Genomic DNA, 17,246 nt, shown 5'->3' with positions numbered 1-17,246 from the left:
GTACAAAATTGCCAGCCCTTGCATTAATTTTTTAATAAGATATTTTGGTTTTTTTAAATTCAAATATGAATTCATAAACATGGTAATAGAAAATTTCCAGAACAGGGAACAAAAGGACGAATTCATGTCTAACAGGACAAGAAGTTCATGCACTTATCACTTATCAGCAAAATGACAAATTTTATCACAGACAAATCTAGCAAATTGAATCTTTCCACTATGCATCTGGAAGATAACATGGCAAATCTAAGAGGATTATAAATACTACACCAGATTGAAGAGCAATATAAGCTGCCATTTAGCACATCAGAGATCCAAAGGAAGGAAAAGGACGAAATATGATCAACAAAATAGTGGTGCCGATGGTGGTGGTGATTGTGTTGGGTCGGTTATAGTAGCGGTGGGTATATGTGGATGAAAAGAATTTAATTTGCTGGTCGGGGCGGGTCGGGCATGGATTTTTTAGAGTTAAATCGGGTAATTAATGGTGGAATTGGAGATTCTATCAACTGAGGGGTATATTTGTGTAGTTTCTTAACGAAAGGGGTATATTTATCTACTTTGACTAACGGAAGGGGTATATTTATCTATTTTGACTAACGGAGGGTATATTTAACTATTAAACTAAAGTAAAGGGGTATATTTGACCATTTTCCCTAAATAAAATTATTCTTGAATGACATGTGATCTACATTCTACATGACAACTCATACTTAAATTATCATAAGATTGAGAAAACTACCTAAACTATCGTTATCTAGTTTACAAAATATGTACACCTGAACTAAATGTGTGAACTCGCTCTTCAAAAGGCAAGTTGTGAAGCTGAAACTTTCTCAAAAAAATTGTCCACATGGTATAAGTAATGCTTTGGTGACACCTACATGGAAATTAAAAAATAATATTTTTTATAAAAAAACTATATATTTTTTTAAAAAAAAAAACTGCATTTTTTTTAAATCAGCATTTTAAAAAAAAATCTGGATTTTAAAAAAAATATGAAAATAATAATAATTTTTAAAAAAAAATATCAAAAAATTTAGAAAATCAGAAAAAAAAAAGATTTAAAAAATGGAAAATTTTGATTTTTTACTAAATAATCAGTCTTCTTATTATTTTTTTTTTAAAAAAATAAATTTTCCATTTTTCAAACTTTTTTTTAATTTTCTATAATTTTTTAAAAAATTATTATTTTTCAGTTTGTTTTTTAAAACAAATGTAGTTTTTTTTTTAAATTTCCATGTAGGTGTCATTATGCCTTTATTTATCCACATGGACAAAACTTAGCAACATTTTTATATAAAATGGAAAGTGTAGATCACATGTCATTTAAGAATACTTCTTGAATGTAAATGAACAAGTAATTTGGGACATACATTTTTAGTAATGTGGCCAAATAATATGAGACGGAAGGATTACTTATTACATGTGACATTCATGAGACAATAATTGTCCTCTTAGGTAGCTCGTGCTTTTTATCTATTCTCAAATTTATAGCTTTCGACAAGCTTTTTGTTCGATTGATTTGGGTAGAGTCATATCAGCTCAATAGTTACCAAACGTATATATTTGTGTACATTTGAAATACTAAAACTTTCAATTTACTGTAAAAGTTAATTTCCAATTAAGTAAAGGAAATATTTTATAATATGATGATGAAACCATATGCATGGGTAATTGTATCACCGACTAAATTTAATTTATTACTAGCATACGCTTACTTCATTTTGTAGATGAAAACAAACTTCTCTGTCTTAATTTAAAGAAAATATTCAACCTCTCTTTCTTTTTCTTCCTTTTCATTTATTTAATTGTTTTGGCTTGTGGGAGAACTAATAATAACCGGTATCTATTAGGAGTAATAAAAAGCAACACCATGGGGTCGAAAGGCTCAAATTACACCAACGTGTAAAGAAAGAAGATTATAGGCAAACGCAATAAAATTATTAGCATTCTGGCTGTATAGTATTAGCTTGTGGAAGTCAACGTGAAAATAAGTACCTTCTCAGAATAATTAGTAAAAGTTAGCAACTTGTTGGTATGGTCCAAGGGTTCCTACATTTTGTCAAATGTCATCCGAGCACGTTTTGTGACCTTAATTTATACCAATTTCTTGACTGTATTATATTTTATTTGGTGGGATAAGATGAAGAAGCAAATGACAACTCAGGTGTCCAATTGATCTAGTTGTCATGAATAAAGATGCAGCAAAAAAAAAAAAAAAAAAAGAAGGAAACAAGTTTACTGATTTGAATAAGCTTTTATTTGAAACTGTTGTCGCTCGTACCCATTACATGTAAATATCAATTAACTCTAAAGCTAATTAATATGTATTTTTACCTTAGGTAATGAAACGGGTTTGGATAAATCTTTTTGATGTGGATAATATACATGATAACATTGTTTTAAATTTGTATTTCTGTGGGACCTAAGTCCTAACTCATGCGATGGATACTTTTATCTTGTCCTGGGAAATAAATGATCCTGTGCATGGTTCTTCGGTCCATCAAAGCAATTAAAGAGTACTGTATTAAATAACTTAAAGAGACGGCACAAGTTGTGGGGGTGGCCGGATTTTATAAAAATAAACCGACTACTTCACCTACCATGAATTTATTAGATATTGTGCATGATTAGTTTCCTTTTATTTTCTTCCAAACCTAGTATAACTAAATATTTTCTTAATTCCAACCTCTTGTCTACCTTAGTTAGAATCTTTCGAGAAAATACTCAGCGAAAGTAGAAATCAAAACAATTATAGCATTCTGCCAGGAATATAATATGCCTAATCAGGGTCCTTTAATAAATAAATAAAAATCAATTATAGCAAATAAATAAAAATGGTGAATTAATGAGGAAAGGCATGGCAGTAAGAATTGAACGTTGGAATCACTCTTTATGGGGTAAAACTTAAGATGGATATTTTTTGGATGGACCAAATGGTCCATTCTATTTAAAATCACAACAGCAAAGGAGTATATTTTTTATACAGGTGGATTTGACTGGTAAAAAATGGCTATGTTTGTAAGGTGAGGGTGTTGAGATCATGGCGGGTCTTCGATTTTTGGTCTTACCAAAGTATGGATTTTTGCCTAACTTAAATTTTAGAATTTTAAAAAAGGTACTAGCAAGCATAATAGTGATAATAAGGTTTTAGGTTCGAACACCCCATTCAGTGGAAAAAGAAAAAAATTGCAAGGCCAAACTATGCAAAAAATCTGCCTTATAAGGCAGAATTTTTAAGGCAATTTTTTTTTCTTAATTCTGCTGAAGCTTGGAATTTTACAAAAGTGAAGTCTTAAGGCCTAGTTTTTGCCCAAATAAGCCTATTTTTGCAATGAATTTGCAGATTTTTATTTTTTTAATTGAGCGGGGGTTCGAAAGCAGAACCTCAGAGTATTTTAGATGAAATTAATGAGCATTGTAATAAAATCACGCAACTGAAATCTCAACACATAAAATCTAAAACTAAACAATTATTAAAAAATGATAATAAAAAATATAATGTGAGGATATTGATACTTTGCATTAGTTCGGGGAATAAAATAAAGTGAATAACAAATAATTAAAAATATAGTTTATCAACTTAAAACTTGAAAGAAATTCTAGGAATAGAATAAAATTTAAAAATATCAGAGAAACTTATATCAAGAATAAAAATATTCTATGTCTATTCTTATTTAGCTCTATATATTATATTTAAAGGAAAGTAATGAGAAAGGATATTAAATCAAATGTCAAGCCAACAATAAGTCATTTAGTTATTTTCTATTCATGCACATAATTTCGGTAATAAAAATTAAAACAATAAATGTTATATTGTTAGCTAAAGAGAAGGAATGTTTAATTGCTTGATACACATAATACGAAAATAGTATTAACAAAAACATTAATAGATTTCAAAACAAAAAAAAAATTGAAGGAAGAGTTTTATATTTTAGAGTAATTCAAAATTACAATTTTGAATAACATGTGAAATTATTTGGACCATAGGTAAAAATACTAAATGAGATAAACTGGTAAAAATAGCATAACAGGAAAAAACAAATGGACATTTATAATGCTTATATGGATGGAGAGAAACTAAAGGCAATTTGAAAATGTAAGTAGAACTGCAGAAGCAATAGCAAAGACTAATAGCCTTTTTGGCTAAACTTCTAAAATCAGCTTATTTTAAAAAGTATTTTTCAAAAGAATACTTTTGGCGAAAAATAGTTCATGTTTGGCCAATTAATTTAAAAAGCACTTTTGAGCAGCAGTTAGTATTTGGCCAAGCTTTTAAAAAGTGCTTCTATATGTATTTTTCACAAAAGTACTTTTCAAAATGTGCTTTTGAGCAAAAGCTATTTTTTTTAGTTTCTGAAAAACTGTTTCTGCTACTCCCCAGAAGCACTTATTTTCTCCCAAAAGCTTGGCCAAACACCTCACTTTTTTTTTCAAATAAGCACTTATTGGAAAAATTTTGGGGAAAAATAAACTTGGCCAAACAGGCTATAAATCAAATTATAAGTTATTAAAAGTCACATAATAGTATAACAATACTAGGTAATATATAGGCAACAATGATTAGTAAGGAAGAAAAAAGACACAAAAATATAGAAGGATAAGATTTATTTGAATTTACATAAGAAAGAGTTTTGAATTATGATAAAATTTTGGAAAATCATGTATTTAAACTATCCACAGATAAAGTCAAAAACAAAAATTATTGAACAATTCAAGGAACGAATCATTTTGTTTATTGGGAAAAAGCTGTATTAGGAGTCTTGGTTATTTCAATCTACATAGTGAAAAATTGAAATATATAATTAATTATCAATTAAGTTATCCAAAAGTACCAAAACCAGCAAAAATTGGTTTAAGAAATTTAAATTAATAAAAATATTTATAGCAATGCATCATTTTCTCAAACATAAATGGCAATATTTTTAGCAATAATTCTAATGAGAAGCCATTACAAATATCAATTAAAGATTAGTGTGGTGAATAGTTGAGTTTGAAAACTCAATAGTGATAATTTTACACATTAGTACTTTGGACATACAATTTGTTACGATTAGTTCTTTTGATATCAACCACGCATCGCGCGGGTACAAATACTAATTTTATCAAAATAAACCAACAACTTCACCTACCGTGAATTTATTAGATATTGTACATGATTAGTTTCCTTTTATTTTCTTTCAAACCTAATATAACTAAATATTTTCTTAATTCCAACTTCTTGTTCACCTTAGTTAGAATCTTTCGAGAAAATACTCAGCGAAAGTAGAAATCAAAAAAATTATAGTAGCATTCTGTCAGGAATATAATATGCTTAATCAGGGTCCTTTAATAAATAAATAAAAATCAATTATAGCAAATAAATAAAAATGGTGAATTAATGAGGAAAGGCATGGCAGTAGGAATTGAACCTTGGAATCACTCTTTATGGGGTAAAACTTAAGATGGATATTTTTTGGATGGACCAAATGGTCCATTCTATTTAAAATCACAACAGCAAAGGAGCATATTTTTCACACAGGTGGATTTGACTGGTAAAAAATGGCTATGTTTGTAAGGTGAGGGTGTTGAGATCACGGCGGGTCTTCGATTTTTGGTCTTACCAAAGTATGGATTTTTGCCTAACTTAATTTTAGATTTTTAAGAAAGGTACTAGCAAGCATAATAGTGATTATAAGGTTTTAAGTTCGAACGCCCCATTCAGCGAAAAAAAAAATCACAAGGCCAGACCACGCAAAAAATCTGCCTTACAAGGCAAAAATTTTAAGGCAATTTTTTCTTCTTAATTCTGCTAAAGCTTGAAATTCTACAAAAGTTAGGTCTTAAGGCCTAGCTTTTGCCCGAATAAGCCTAATTTTGCAATGAACTTGCAATTTTTTTTTTAATTGAGCCGGGGTTCAATTGCAGAATCTCAGAGTATTTTAGGCGAAGGAAAAAAAATTAAAGACCACCCCCAAATAAGGGAAATCATGCAAATTGCCCTATGTCAATACGACTCAAGAACTACTCAATACTGTTGGGGCCTAAAGCCAAACTTTTGATGACAGGCCTTAAATTTTTTATCACGAAAATGAGAAAAGAAATAATTATATATTTTTCATTTGAAGTCCACTTTTTGAGGATCCGTATCAGATATCTCACTAACTTCTTCAAGAGCTCCTTTTTTAGATTGTATCAAAAATTCAATTCTTCTCTCCTTTTTTTTTTCTTTTTTGTTTTGGACAACTGGATTCATATATTCTAATAAATAATTAAAAAGATTATATATATATATATATATATATATATATATATATATATATATATGTATGTATGTATGTATGTATGTATGTAGTAAAATATCAAGCAAGCTTTAGATGAAAACAATATCAAAAAAATTGAAATAATAGAACCTGATTCAAGAAGTTGATAACTTGATTTGATCAATACTTGTGTGGTGCTTTAATATAACTCTTGCAATATTTCGTGCCCGAGAAAAAAAAAAAAAGCAAATTCATACACTATAGCTCTTGTCTTTCAAAGTAATATAGTCAAACACTCTTGAAGAAACAAAGAAGAAATATATAAGCGTAGAGTATACTCAAGTTTGAGAGAAAAATATTACAAAATAGATTGAGTATGGTAGAAAAACCAATCGGGAGCCTTTTTTTTTTTTTTGGTAAATATACTAAAATAGATTGAGTATTTATGAACTATATGTTACTTATTAATTTAGGGCCTTCTTGTCTACCAATCAATTAACTATTTGCTTTCAATGACAAAAAATACTCAAAGTATTTTATAATTTTTCAAATAAATAAATAATATATATAGAAAACCTATATTGATGAAAAACTGGGGGCCTAACATTTTTTTTGTGCGGATTGTCATTTGTCGCTCATATTTGTGGTCTTTAAGTTTGTCTTTCGCTTAAAAAGGTGGGCGAACATCTGAGGTTCTGGGTTCGAATACCCATTCAGGCATAAAGGCTGCGGGGTGTGTATGCCAGATTCGTCATACATGCCTTAAGGAAAAACTAAAGCCATTTCCGATCCGGCGTAATTAAAAATCTTCCCCATAAGACAGAACTTTTCCTTAATGCATAGTTTAGTTATGCCTTATGGGGCAGACTTTTAGTTAAGACATAACCAAAAGTATACCCCATAAGGCAGAACTTTTTCTTAAGGCATAGACTTTGCCTTATACGGCAAACTTTTAGTTATGCCTTAAGGAAAAGCTCCACCTTATGGGGCATAATTTTAGTTATGTCTTATGGGGCACCCTTTTAGTTAAGGCATAACTAAAAGTTTGCCTTAAAAGGTAAAATATATATATATATATATATATATATATATATATATATATATATATATATATATATATATATATGCCTCAAGGCAAAGTCTGCCCCTTCCGGCAGACTTTTAGTTAAGCTCAACTAAAAGTTTGCCAGAGGGGGCAAAGCGAAATTCAAACTCTGCCTTGCGATTTTTTTTTAAAATTTTTGACTGAGCGGGGGTTTGAACCTGGAACCTATGGATTTTAGGCAAAAAGCAAAAATTAAAGACCACCAATTTGAGGGGTAAAGTTAAAGACCACCCCAGGGCCTAAAGCCTTGACTTTAGAGGGTTCATCCCAAAAGGGTCATTTGCACGATTACCCTTCAAAGACACTAGTCTTTAATTTTTGCCGCTCAAATTGGTAGTTTTTAATTTTTTTCCTTTCACCTAATAGCATGAGGATTGGGGTTCGAATCCCGGCTCAGTCAAAAAAAAAATCGCTAGGCAGAGTTTCGTAGCGAAGTTTGGCCTATTCGGGCTAAAGTTAGGCTTTAGACAAATTTTTGAATGCAAAACTCTGTCTTGAGAATCTAAACATCTGCCTTGCGATTTTTTATTTTTTTTAAACTGAGCTGGGGTTCGAATCCAGAACATCAAGGAGTTAGGCAAAGAGCAAAAATTAAAGACCGGTGCCTTTGAAGGGTAATCCGCACAAAATTGATACGCCCAAATTACACCTTTGATATCAGGAGTAAGCGGTCGTTGTCAAATATAGAACCCAACAAGGTTGGGGTCGAATCCCACAGAGAATACAGTGAAGAAGTATACTTGACAAGTGTAACACCCGACTGTTAGTCTATATTTCCAGGGGAAGGAAAATATAATAAGAGTTTGATTGTTGTTTGTTCATTAAAAACAGAGAATGGTAATAGGATGTAAACAATTGGTAAATGGGACTAAGGTTGTGGTTCCAATGGAAAGTGATGCTATTGGGTATCAATTCAACTTATTTATATGCCTAAGTGCATTAAGCCAAGGGTCACGCGATTCTTGCCAAAAGTTTTCCAACCAAATCAGCAAATTTCATCCTAAGCTTTTCCAAGCCCTAGGATGTTTTATAAGAGAGCACCCATATAGCCTCAACTAGCTTTCCTATTCCTAGCTCAAGCTATTAGATGGATTTAATGACCCACATTGTTGCTATTAACTCTTTTCCTAACCTCTACTTTCTTTTCCAAGCAAAGTAATGGTATTAAGGCACAAGTAATGTTGTACACCATCACAAGACATTGATGCTTGAAAAGTTAATAGAAAACACCATTAGCATATAAATGTCGTATGAATATGAAACCCAATCACATAACTAACACATTGGATCCCACAACCTTAGCTGAAAGATTAGCTACTAATATCCATTAAAGGTAAATCAATCAAGTAAAATGTATTCATAAATCTTACAAATATGTTGGATGGAGAAGACAACAAAGCCAAAAGGAATCTCTTAAATGCTTCACCAACCAACAATAAATGAACTCCACAAGAGTCTATGCTAAAAACTACAGAATAATCCAATCCAAAACCCTAGCAAATCTATTTATAGCATGTCCAAAACGGGAACAATTTCCAGACAAAAATGCCCCTGCGCATAGGGTGCGAATCGCACATAGTGTCGCATGTTCAACCTGCGAGTCGCAGGTTTCACCTTATCACCGCAGGTGCCGCATCTTCAATTATCTGTTGAGCAGCATCTGCAACACCAGATGCGATTCGCATGTGCCACCTGCGACTCGCATATGGTGTCGCATGTGGTGTCACATGTGGTTTCTTCTTGGGCCATCTCTGTCAATAGATGCGGCACCACCTGCGACTCGCATGTAGTACCTGCGATTCGCAGGTGATGCCCTGGTTCAGTTTTGCTGGTTTTTTTCTTCATTTGCTTCGTTTTGCTTCAAGTTGCTTCCGGCACATGTTATTCTACAAATTGACACAAAAGCACGAGAAACGACATCAAAAGTACTTGGGGATTTACAAAAGACTAAGTAGTTGGCGTCGAATGAGCCGTAATTTCACGACTCATCAACACCCCCAAACTTATACTTTTGCTTATCCTCAAGCATTTAAAACAGAACTATAAGATATGACAATTGCTAGGTACTATAATGATGATCGTGATCAGTCAAAACATAATCATTCAAAATACGAGTTCCCCTACCTCTTGTTGCGAGACATGGTGCCTTTCCTCAAAAGGCGAGCATTAACCAACTGCTACACTTGATGACACAATGTTACTCTATCTTTAAAAGAAACGACTTCGAATGAAGCGTCAAGAAGTAATTCTTTCGTTGAGCCTAGTAATCCACATGCCCTCACAGAAAGACCAAAGAAATGTCCCACACACACATATTCACGAATAGCAACTGGGACAGAAGACGAATAAGGAGAGAACTACTTACACTCAGAAAAGAAGATGTACAAGTACCAAAAAAAATGTGGTGCCATAAGCTTGCCCTTTAAGTATTTCTCCACTAATGTAAACACACTTTGTTCAAAATCAATTAGGACTTGCAGGTCATAACTAAGGTTCGGGGTTAAGGTGGGGTGAAATTTGGGTAAGAGTGACTTGACGTCTCCCTAAGCATTTTCGAACACACTTCCTTCACCTAATCCGTCCCTTCTTCAGCATTTAAGCATTGTCCGCCAATTCGTGCCTCCTATTGCCAATATCGTTATTTCTTCTCTAGTTTCCCATTTATTTCTTACGTCACAACCATTATTCACACCCTTGCGTTAACTGCTAAACATACAATTTATATGTACATATACACACCTTTCTCTACGCAAATATCTACATATACACTTTTTTTTTAGCTGACTACCACCCCCAAACTTAATCGCTTAGCCTATTGTAGCGTGTTTGATTTGCTTAGGGAGATAGGGTGCAAAAAGGTGGGTAAACAAGGACAAAAGGAATGGGGCCTGTCACAAGGTTGTAATGAAAGAAAAGAAAAACAAAGTTACGGCTCAAAAATGGGTTAACTAGGATATCAATGCAATGGGTAGGAATTTTTAGGTTTAGTGGCGGTCCAAAGAGAGCCTAATGTCCTTTTTCAAACAAGTGTAGTTTAGTATTTCGCCTTGAGATACTTTCCGGGCAAGTTCTAGATCACACATTTGCACAATACTAGGACAATAACCTTTCACACAAATGGCACATGGATTACTTTGCTATCTTCTAACTACTTCTCAACCCATCATTCTAGGCTTGCAAAACATTCAAAACATTTGTACGTCACCAAATGAGTCATGTTAGTGTTGCTCTTCCCCTCTGAGTACATATGCAAGAATTTTGAGGGAGTGGTGTTATCAAAATACGATATCAAAATACGATGGAAAAACGAAACAAGAAAAATTATAAACCGATCAACCATCACTATTCTACTTGGCAATGACAAACTACAAGTGCAACAACTTAAACATGAGCTATCCTACGACAATAAAAACAAACATATGACCTATCCTACAACAATAAAAAATAAAAATAAAAACATATGCAGCGTGATCTGTCCCACCCCCAACAAAAGGAATATGCAGTGTCCCCAATGCATCAAATGTAGTACAAGGGATGAGTAACTCACGATGGACGCATCAGGCGTCCGGTGGTGTCTGATCAGCAGGGAGAACCTCCAACGGAGGTACTATCAATGAGAGCGGTGTAGTATCACCCTCCAGCCCGGGTGTCAATATCGCAGGCCCCACAGATGGGGGCAATCGTGTGTCAGCTGGAGGAGTTGTGGATGAACTGGCCTTACCCGCCCTCGGGGGTCGAGAGGCCCCCCTGGATTTCCTGCTCGCCTCTAAGGACTGTTGCATGGCCACATATGTGTCAATCTCATCCTCAGCGATACCAGCAGCTCGGGAGGAAGTACGTGCCTCCTCAACAGCTGGGTCAACCTCCAGCTCCTCGTCAAAATCTTCATCACTTTCTTTCTCTTCTTCTTCCTCTTCTTCCTCAGTGTCTTCTTCCTCCCCAGTTGGCTCCTCCACCCCTTTTCCCGATGGCATGGCAGGCGCTGTGGGCCCAGTGGAGAATAAGGAAGCACCAGATGGTAGAATGGGTGCACTGAGCTCAATGTCGGGGACTTTTAATACTCGAATGTCCTCCTTGACCTTAGCTAGGTCCGCCCGAATGGCAGGAAGCCCGCTTTCACTGCCTCCCTCAATACGCTCCAACCGACGATCGATTTGGCGAATATGCTCTTTAATTTTGTCCTGCTCTTTCCTAATATCTGTGATCGCCTGAGTGTAGGGTGCCATTGCTGCCTCAATTGCCTCTTTCACAAAATTGGGAAGCCTCTCAACCAACCAATTAACTTTAGTATCTGCTGCGCGGAGCACCCGCATACCCTCGGTAGACACTCCACGAGCTGCTGTGGTGGATGGTGGAACAGGGGCAGCGGGAACTGTAGTGGAAGAACTCGAAGGGTCAGACCTCGGTGCTCGAGGGGCAGTGCTGGGAGTTGTCTCCTCATCATTGGTGGCCAAGTCTTCGAGCTCAAGAATATGAGCATCAAGTGTTGTTCCCGAAGCTCTTGGCTCTGTGCTCACCCGCTTTCACTTCCTAGTCCCCGGTTCTAATTTGGTATAATCAATCATTTGATCAGCCGGTAAATTCCTGTCCACCCGAGGAATATCACGAACCTCTTTCCGGCGGCATAATTTAGTGATCAAACACGGAAAAGAGAGCGATGTGTTCTTTTGAGTGGACCTATTCTTGATCTCTTCTCGGATAACTATCCCCACATCGACAAGGTACCCGGACATGAGTGATGTAATGAGAATACACTTTGTAATGGGTATGTCAGTGCTATGCTTGGAAGGGATCACCCGCGATGATACTAGGGATAGCCAAAACTTGGCTTCGCGGTTGAAAGTGTTCTTCTCAATCGGGACAGATGGATCCAGCCATGGTGGAGTCCCTGAGGCGATCACTGAAGCAACCCACTGTCGGTGGTCCTCCGGGTTTTCCATCTTCAAATCATATTCAGAACTCACCGGAGGCCAACCTTCAATAGGGTCTATTTCGCTGCGTTGCTCATATAGGATAGATGTTATGGTGTCTGCAGCACAATCAATCTCCTTCCCCCGAACCGGAACCCAACAGAGGTGCTCCATGTTTTTCTTTGGTGTGCGGCGCGTCCTCTTTGCATTCAATGTGGCCGCATAAGCGGCATAGAATTCCATTACCAGGGCTGGGCAGTAGTCAGCGGGCTGCGTGAAATAGTTCCATCTCAAGGCCTCAAGCTTGCGAATGATGCCCGGACATTGGTCGTGCATCCCCTGTAGAGTGACTCTCTTTTCTACAATGAGGCCCCGTACTGGATTCCCATCAGGCTTAATTGTATTCCAAGCCTTATACAGTTCTTTGGATCCAGGCACGGTGAACCGTTGCTCTATTGCTTCCCTTCGTTGACCTCTGGTGACGGCATCCTCGGGCTCAGGGGAGGAAGCCCCATGTGTCCCCTCTTCAGACTGGGGGATAGGATCAGCCGGTGCCTTTTCTTTTCTTCTAGAGGTGGAAGTTTGTCGTTTGCTCGTTTTTCTCCACCTTGAGCTTGATTTGATCGAACCATCCTGTACAACATACGAAAATATACCCATTATTTATGGTGTTCCATTAGCAACAAGAAAGGGGTATATAAAGGGTGGCACCACCTGCGAAACACAACATGTGAGTCGCATGTGTGACCTGCGATTCGCAGGTAGTGTCGCAGATGGCACTTGTTGAGAAGTGCCTCACTGTCAACAGCTGTGGCAGAAGATGCGATTCGCATGTTTGACATGCGAATCGCAGATTCTGGTCGCAGGTGAGTCACTTGATGATTTTTTTTAGCACCATAACACAGATGCGCACACACAAAACAACCTACGTATGTAACTGATTCCCTTAAGAGGGTTGTCGCCCCGTCTATCATTGGGAAAAGCTATTAAATTACTCACTCCTATGTTTAATTGTTGTCCCTCACAAAAGGCAATGACACTTTACAAATCAGAAGGCATCACGGATCCTATTCTTTAGGTAATGTGCCGTGGGTACTCAAGAATTCCCCATTTTTGGCGAATAGTCATATTTGCACAATATTTAAACACTCACATTAGCTGCTGAAAAAACAACCAAAATGGACTAGTTTTGCAGTTAATTTGTTACTGCATTATGAGCCCGTTTGGATTGGCTTATAAGTTGGCTTATAAGCTGTTTTCAGTTTTTTTGAGTGTTTGGCTGGCCAGCTTAAAGTCATTTTATGCTTAAAATAAGCTCAAAAAAATAATTGGACCCATTTGACTTAGTTTATCTAAAGCAGCTTATAAGCTGAAAACAGCTTATAAGCCAAAAAAAATAAGTTGGACTACCCCAACTTATTTTTTTCAGCTTATAAGCTGCAAACAACTTTAAGCTGTAAGCCAATCCAAACGGGCTCTATATGCTGAAATGCAGCAAAAGAAATGCCTACACAGTGACCAATTTGCTGCTGCATTTTGTGTTTAAATATAACTTAAACAGCACCCGAAAATACAGCAAAATGCACAAAGAAATGGCCAACCTGCTGTTGTATTAGAGTGCTGAAAATGCAGCCTCAAATGCACCAAAAATCTAGCAAAATGGCCATACTTTAGGTGTTGAAATAAAGCATCAAATGCACTTTCATTTTTGGCAATTCTGAGCTACATTCTGCAACTAAGGAGATTCTCCTCCATGAATTTGGCCTTTAGAAACTAGTAGCTTATTCTTGGAATCTTGTAAGAAGAGATGATGTTCTCTCTACCTAATGTAATATCGGAAGTTAGGCTTCACGTCTCCCTCCTCTTGTACTCATCTGAAACAGTATTTATACGGAATAAAGTATGTTCATATTTAAAAACTGATTTGATATACAATGGATGATCTATCACTATTTGGAAATAGATGATATTCAAAAGGGAGTATCATCTCATCTTGTAATAATTTAAAAGCGAAAGGTGTGAGGACTTTTGAAGCATGTTTTTCTATTGGCATGAATGTCTTAATATGAGGATTGTAATACTTTTGTCGTATCGTTGCCTCTTCACCAGCATGATTTCTTATGCTGACCGCAGTCCCGACCTGCTCAACAAATTCTTTTAAACTTGTTCTTGCATGTAAAAATCTTTTCAAGTATGCATTAATAGATTCCGAGCGTCCAGTCGTTGTCATTCCAGCAAAAAGGTACCCCTTCAAATAAGGCAATGCCCATGATGCACAATTTATGTATAAAAAATTGATATGCCGATCCGATCCAAGTTCAAACTGAGAAATCAATTCATCCCATTGGTGCTCAAATTCTTTAATGCTGCCAAGTTCATAAAGCCTATGAAATTCATATTTGAATTGCAAATACCTTGAACCAAGGACAAAAGAAAATCAAGTGGGGAACTTGGATGTAATATGCCATATGCAAAATGCATGTTTGGTGTGCGACAATTCATTGACAATAGCTTCTGTTAAGCCAAGATCTTGATCTGTTAGTATAGTTTGTGGGTGCTTTCCATTCATAAGTTGCAAAAAACTCTGCAAAATAAATATACAATAGCTATAAAACTAGATTTTTTTAAAAAAAAATTGAGAATACAACGGTATTAACCTTTAATGCCCACGAAAAAGAAGATGCTTTCTCGTTTCGCAAGAGAACACAACCAAAGAAAATAGAGTTGCCATGATTGTCCACAACAATCCAAACTCCCAATGGCATCTCATAACGATTCAATCGGTAAGTAGTATCGAAAACAACTACATCTCCAAAAATTTCATAAGCACGAATGGAGTCTCCAAATTTCCAAATGATATGTCCGAGTCTTTGACATGCATCAACCGTGAAATCATATTGGACATCACCATCTTTATCTTTCAAACTATTGCATATTTTTAGTAGCTCCAGTGCATCACTTTGAATATTGGTAGAACTTTCTGATTGAACAAAGTTCCTTATAGCATTTTCCGTAAAAGGCAATTGGCCTGGATCTACTTCCTTTTCTAATTCAAGCACCCTTCTTATCAAACCCATGGAACAACCAGCTCTCGCAAGAAGTGTAATCCGCTTTTGATCAACAATGTCAATATTTTGATAAGCGGGAAGGAAGCTCACCTCCTTATCACTCAATAGGTCATGGTTGTGGACATTATCAAAACATACCACCGTCCAACAGGTGATCCCGTCAATTATGTCTTTGGCAATAGACATTTTGGCTTTACAACTACATCAGGAAGATTTTCAATCTCTTTGCCGCTCTTTTTTTACTATCTTTTGAGGACGAGGGCTACCGGCTCGATGACAAATATAATCCTTTTTATAAATTCTCATAGGATGTTCTGCACTTCCCAAATGGCGCTCACGTCTAACTGAGAAACCATTTCTTTTAGCAAAATTTACATAGCAATTGTAAGCCTCATCATTACTATTAAACACTTTGGATGTGTTCGGTATGGAGGAAAACATTTTCCAGAAAATGTTTTCCAATTTTCTCATGTTCGTTTGGTCAAAAATTTTAGAAAACATTTTCCAAAAAAACATTTTCCTCAAAATTGGGGAAAATGACTTCCCTAATAAAAGTAGGGAAAACAAGTTCACAAGTTCATTCCACCAATCACTCTACCACCACCTAACCCAACCCCAACCACTCCCAACCCCAACCACCCCATCCCTCCCCCGCCCAAAAATATTTTTTTTTTGGAAAAATAATTTTGACATTATTTTGATTTTTTGCACCCCCCACCAAAACCCCGCACCCTACCCCCCTCCCCCGCACAAAAAAAATATTTTTTTTAAAAAAAAAGGTTTTGACTTTTTTCTATTTTTACACCCCCACCCCCGCACCCCCACCCCTCACCCCTCCCCCACAAAAAAATTATTTTTTTTTGAAAAAAAGGTTGACTTTTTTTTTGCAACCCCACCCCACCCAGCACCTACCCCACCCCCGCACCCATCCCACAAAAAAAATTATTTTTTTAAAATAAAGGTTTTGACTTTTATTTTTTGCACCCCCACCCCGCCCAGCACCCTACCCCACCCCCCAACAAAAAAATTATTTTTTTTGAAAAAAACGTTTTGACTTTTTTTTTGCACCCCCACTCCACCTAGCACCCTACCCCACCCCCGCACCCCTCTCCCACAAAAAAATTATTCTTTATGAAAAAAAGGTTTTGACTTTTTTTTTGCACCCCCACCCCACCCTGCACCCTACCCCTACGAAGTCCCCCACCCCCCCCCCCCCCCCCCCCCGCAAAAAAAAAAATTGGGGGGGGTCATGGGGTATTGGGGGGGGGGGGGGCCCGTGGGGTTGGGTGGTGAAAAGATTTTTTTTTTGGGGTAGGGGGTGTCTGGGAGTGTAGAAACCCACAAGAGACAATAAAAAGCTTCAAAAAAAAAATTGTTGGGGTTGGGGAGGGGGATGTTGGTGTGGTATGGGTTCCACGCAAGGGGGGAAGGGGGTGATGGGGGATGTGGTCGTGTAGAAAAAAAATTAAAAACTTCAAAAAAAAATGTTGTGGGGGGGAGGGTGGGTGGGGGTAGGGTGCGGGGGAGGGGGTGGTGTATGGGTTACGGGAGTGGTTGGGGGTGGGGGTGCAAAAAATTTTAAAAAAATTAAAAATAGAGGGGGGTGGGGGCTGATGTGCCGTGATTTTCGACACATTTTATGCCTTTGTAACTAGAAATGTTCCTTGATTTCAAGTGTTTTTACATTGTTTCTTATGTTATTTTTGTGTTTTATAGGGTTGATTAACTAAGGATCGGAAATGAGATGAAATGCTGAAAAAGGACAAAATGGAGCTAAGTGACGGTCCGTAACTCATGTTACGGACCGTAACGGGATTCGTAATTCATGTTACGGTTCGTACCATTGAACCGTAACAGGGCCTAAACTTCCAGAGAGTTTTCATTGAAATCATCAGTGTTACGGTGTAGTGTTACGGTC

The 17,246-nt window shown here is 36.5% G+C and overlaps 1 protein-coding gene across 1 annotated transcript; it reads right to left on the bottom strand.

Moving 5' to 3' along the window:
* Positions 1-14,884: 14,884 nt before the first annotated feature.
* On the bottom strand, positions 14,885-15,602 carry LOC132644578 (protein FAR1-RELATED SEQUENCE 11-like). Its single transcript, XM_060361166.1, has one exon. The coding sequence runs from the start codon at positions 15,512-15,514 to the stop codon at positions 14,885-14,887; it is 630 nt and encodes a 209-aa protein (XP_060217149.1). The 5' UTR covers positions 15,515-15,602.
* Between the last annotated feature and the right edge of the window lie 1,644 nt (positions 15,603-17,246).

The sequence above is a fragment of the Lycium barbarum genome, chromosome 6, assembly GCF_019175385.1.
Source record: "Lycium barbarum isolate Lr01 chromosome 6, ASM1917538v2, whole genome shotgun sequence".
In the NCBI taxonomy this organism is placed as follows: Eukaryota; Viridiplantae; Streptophyta; class Magnoliopsida; order Solanales; family Solanaceae; genus Lycium; species Lycium barbarum.
Note: the sequence above shows the minus strand (reverse complement) of the source record. Positions and strands in the feature narration are given on the sequence as shown.

What these genes read in the sequence shown, in the direction of transcription:
- LOC132644578 (XM_060361166.1), bottom strand. Translation starts at nt 15,514, where the DNA reads ATGTCTATTGCCAAAGACATAATTGACGGGATCACCTGTTGGACGGTG.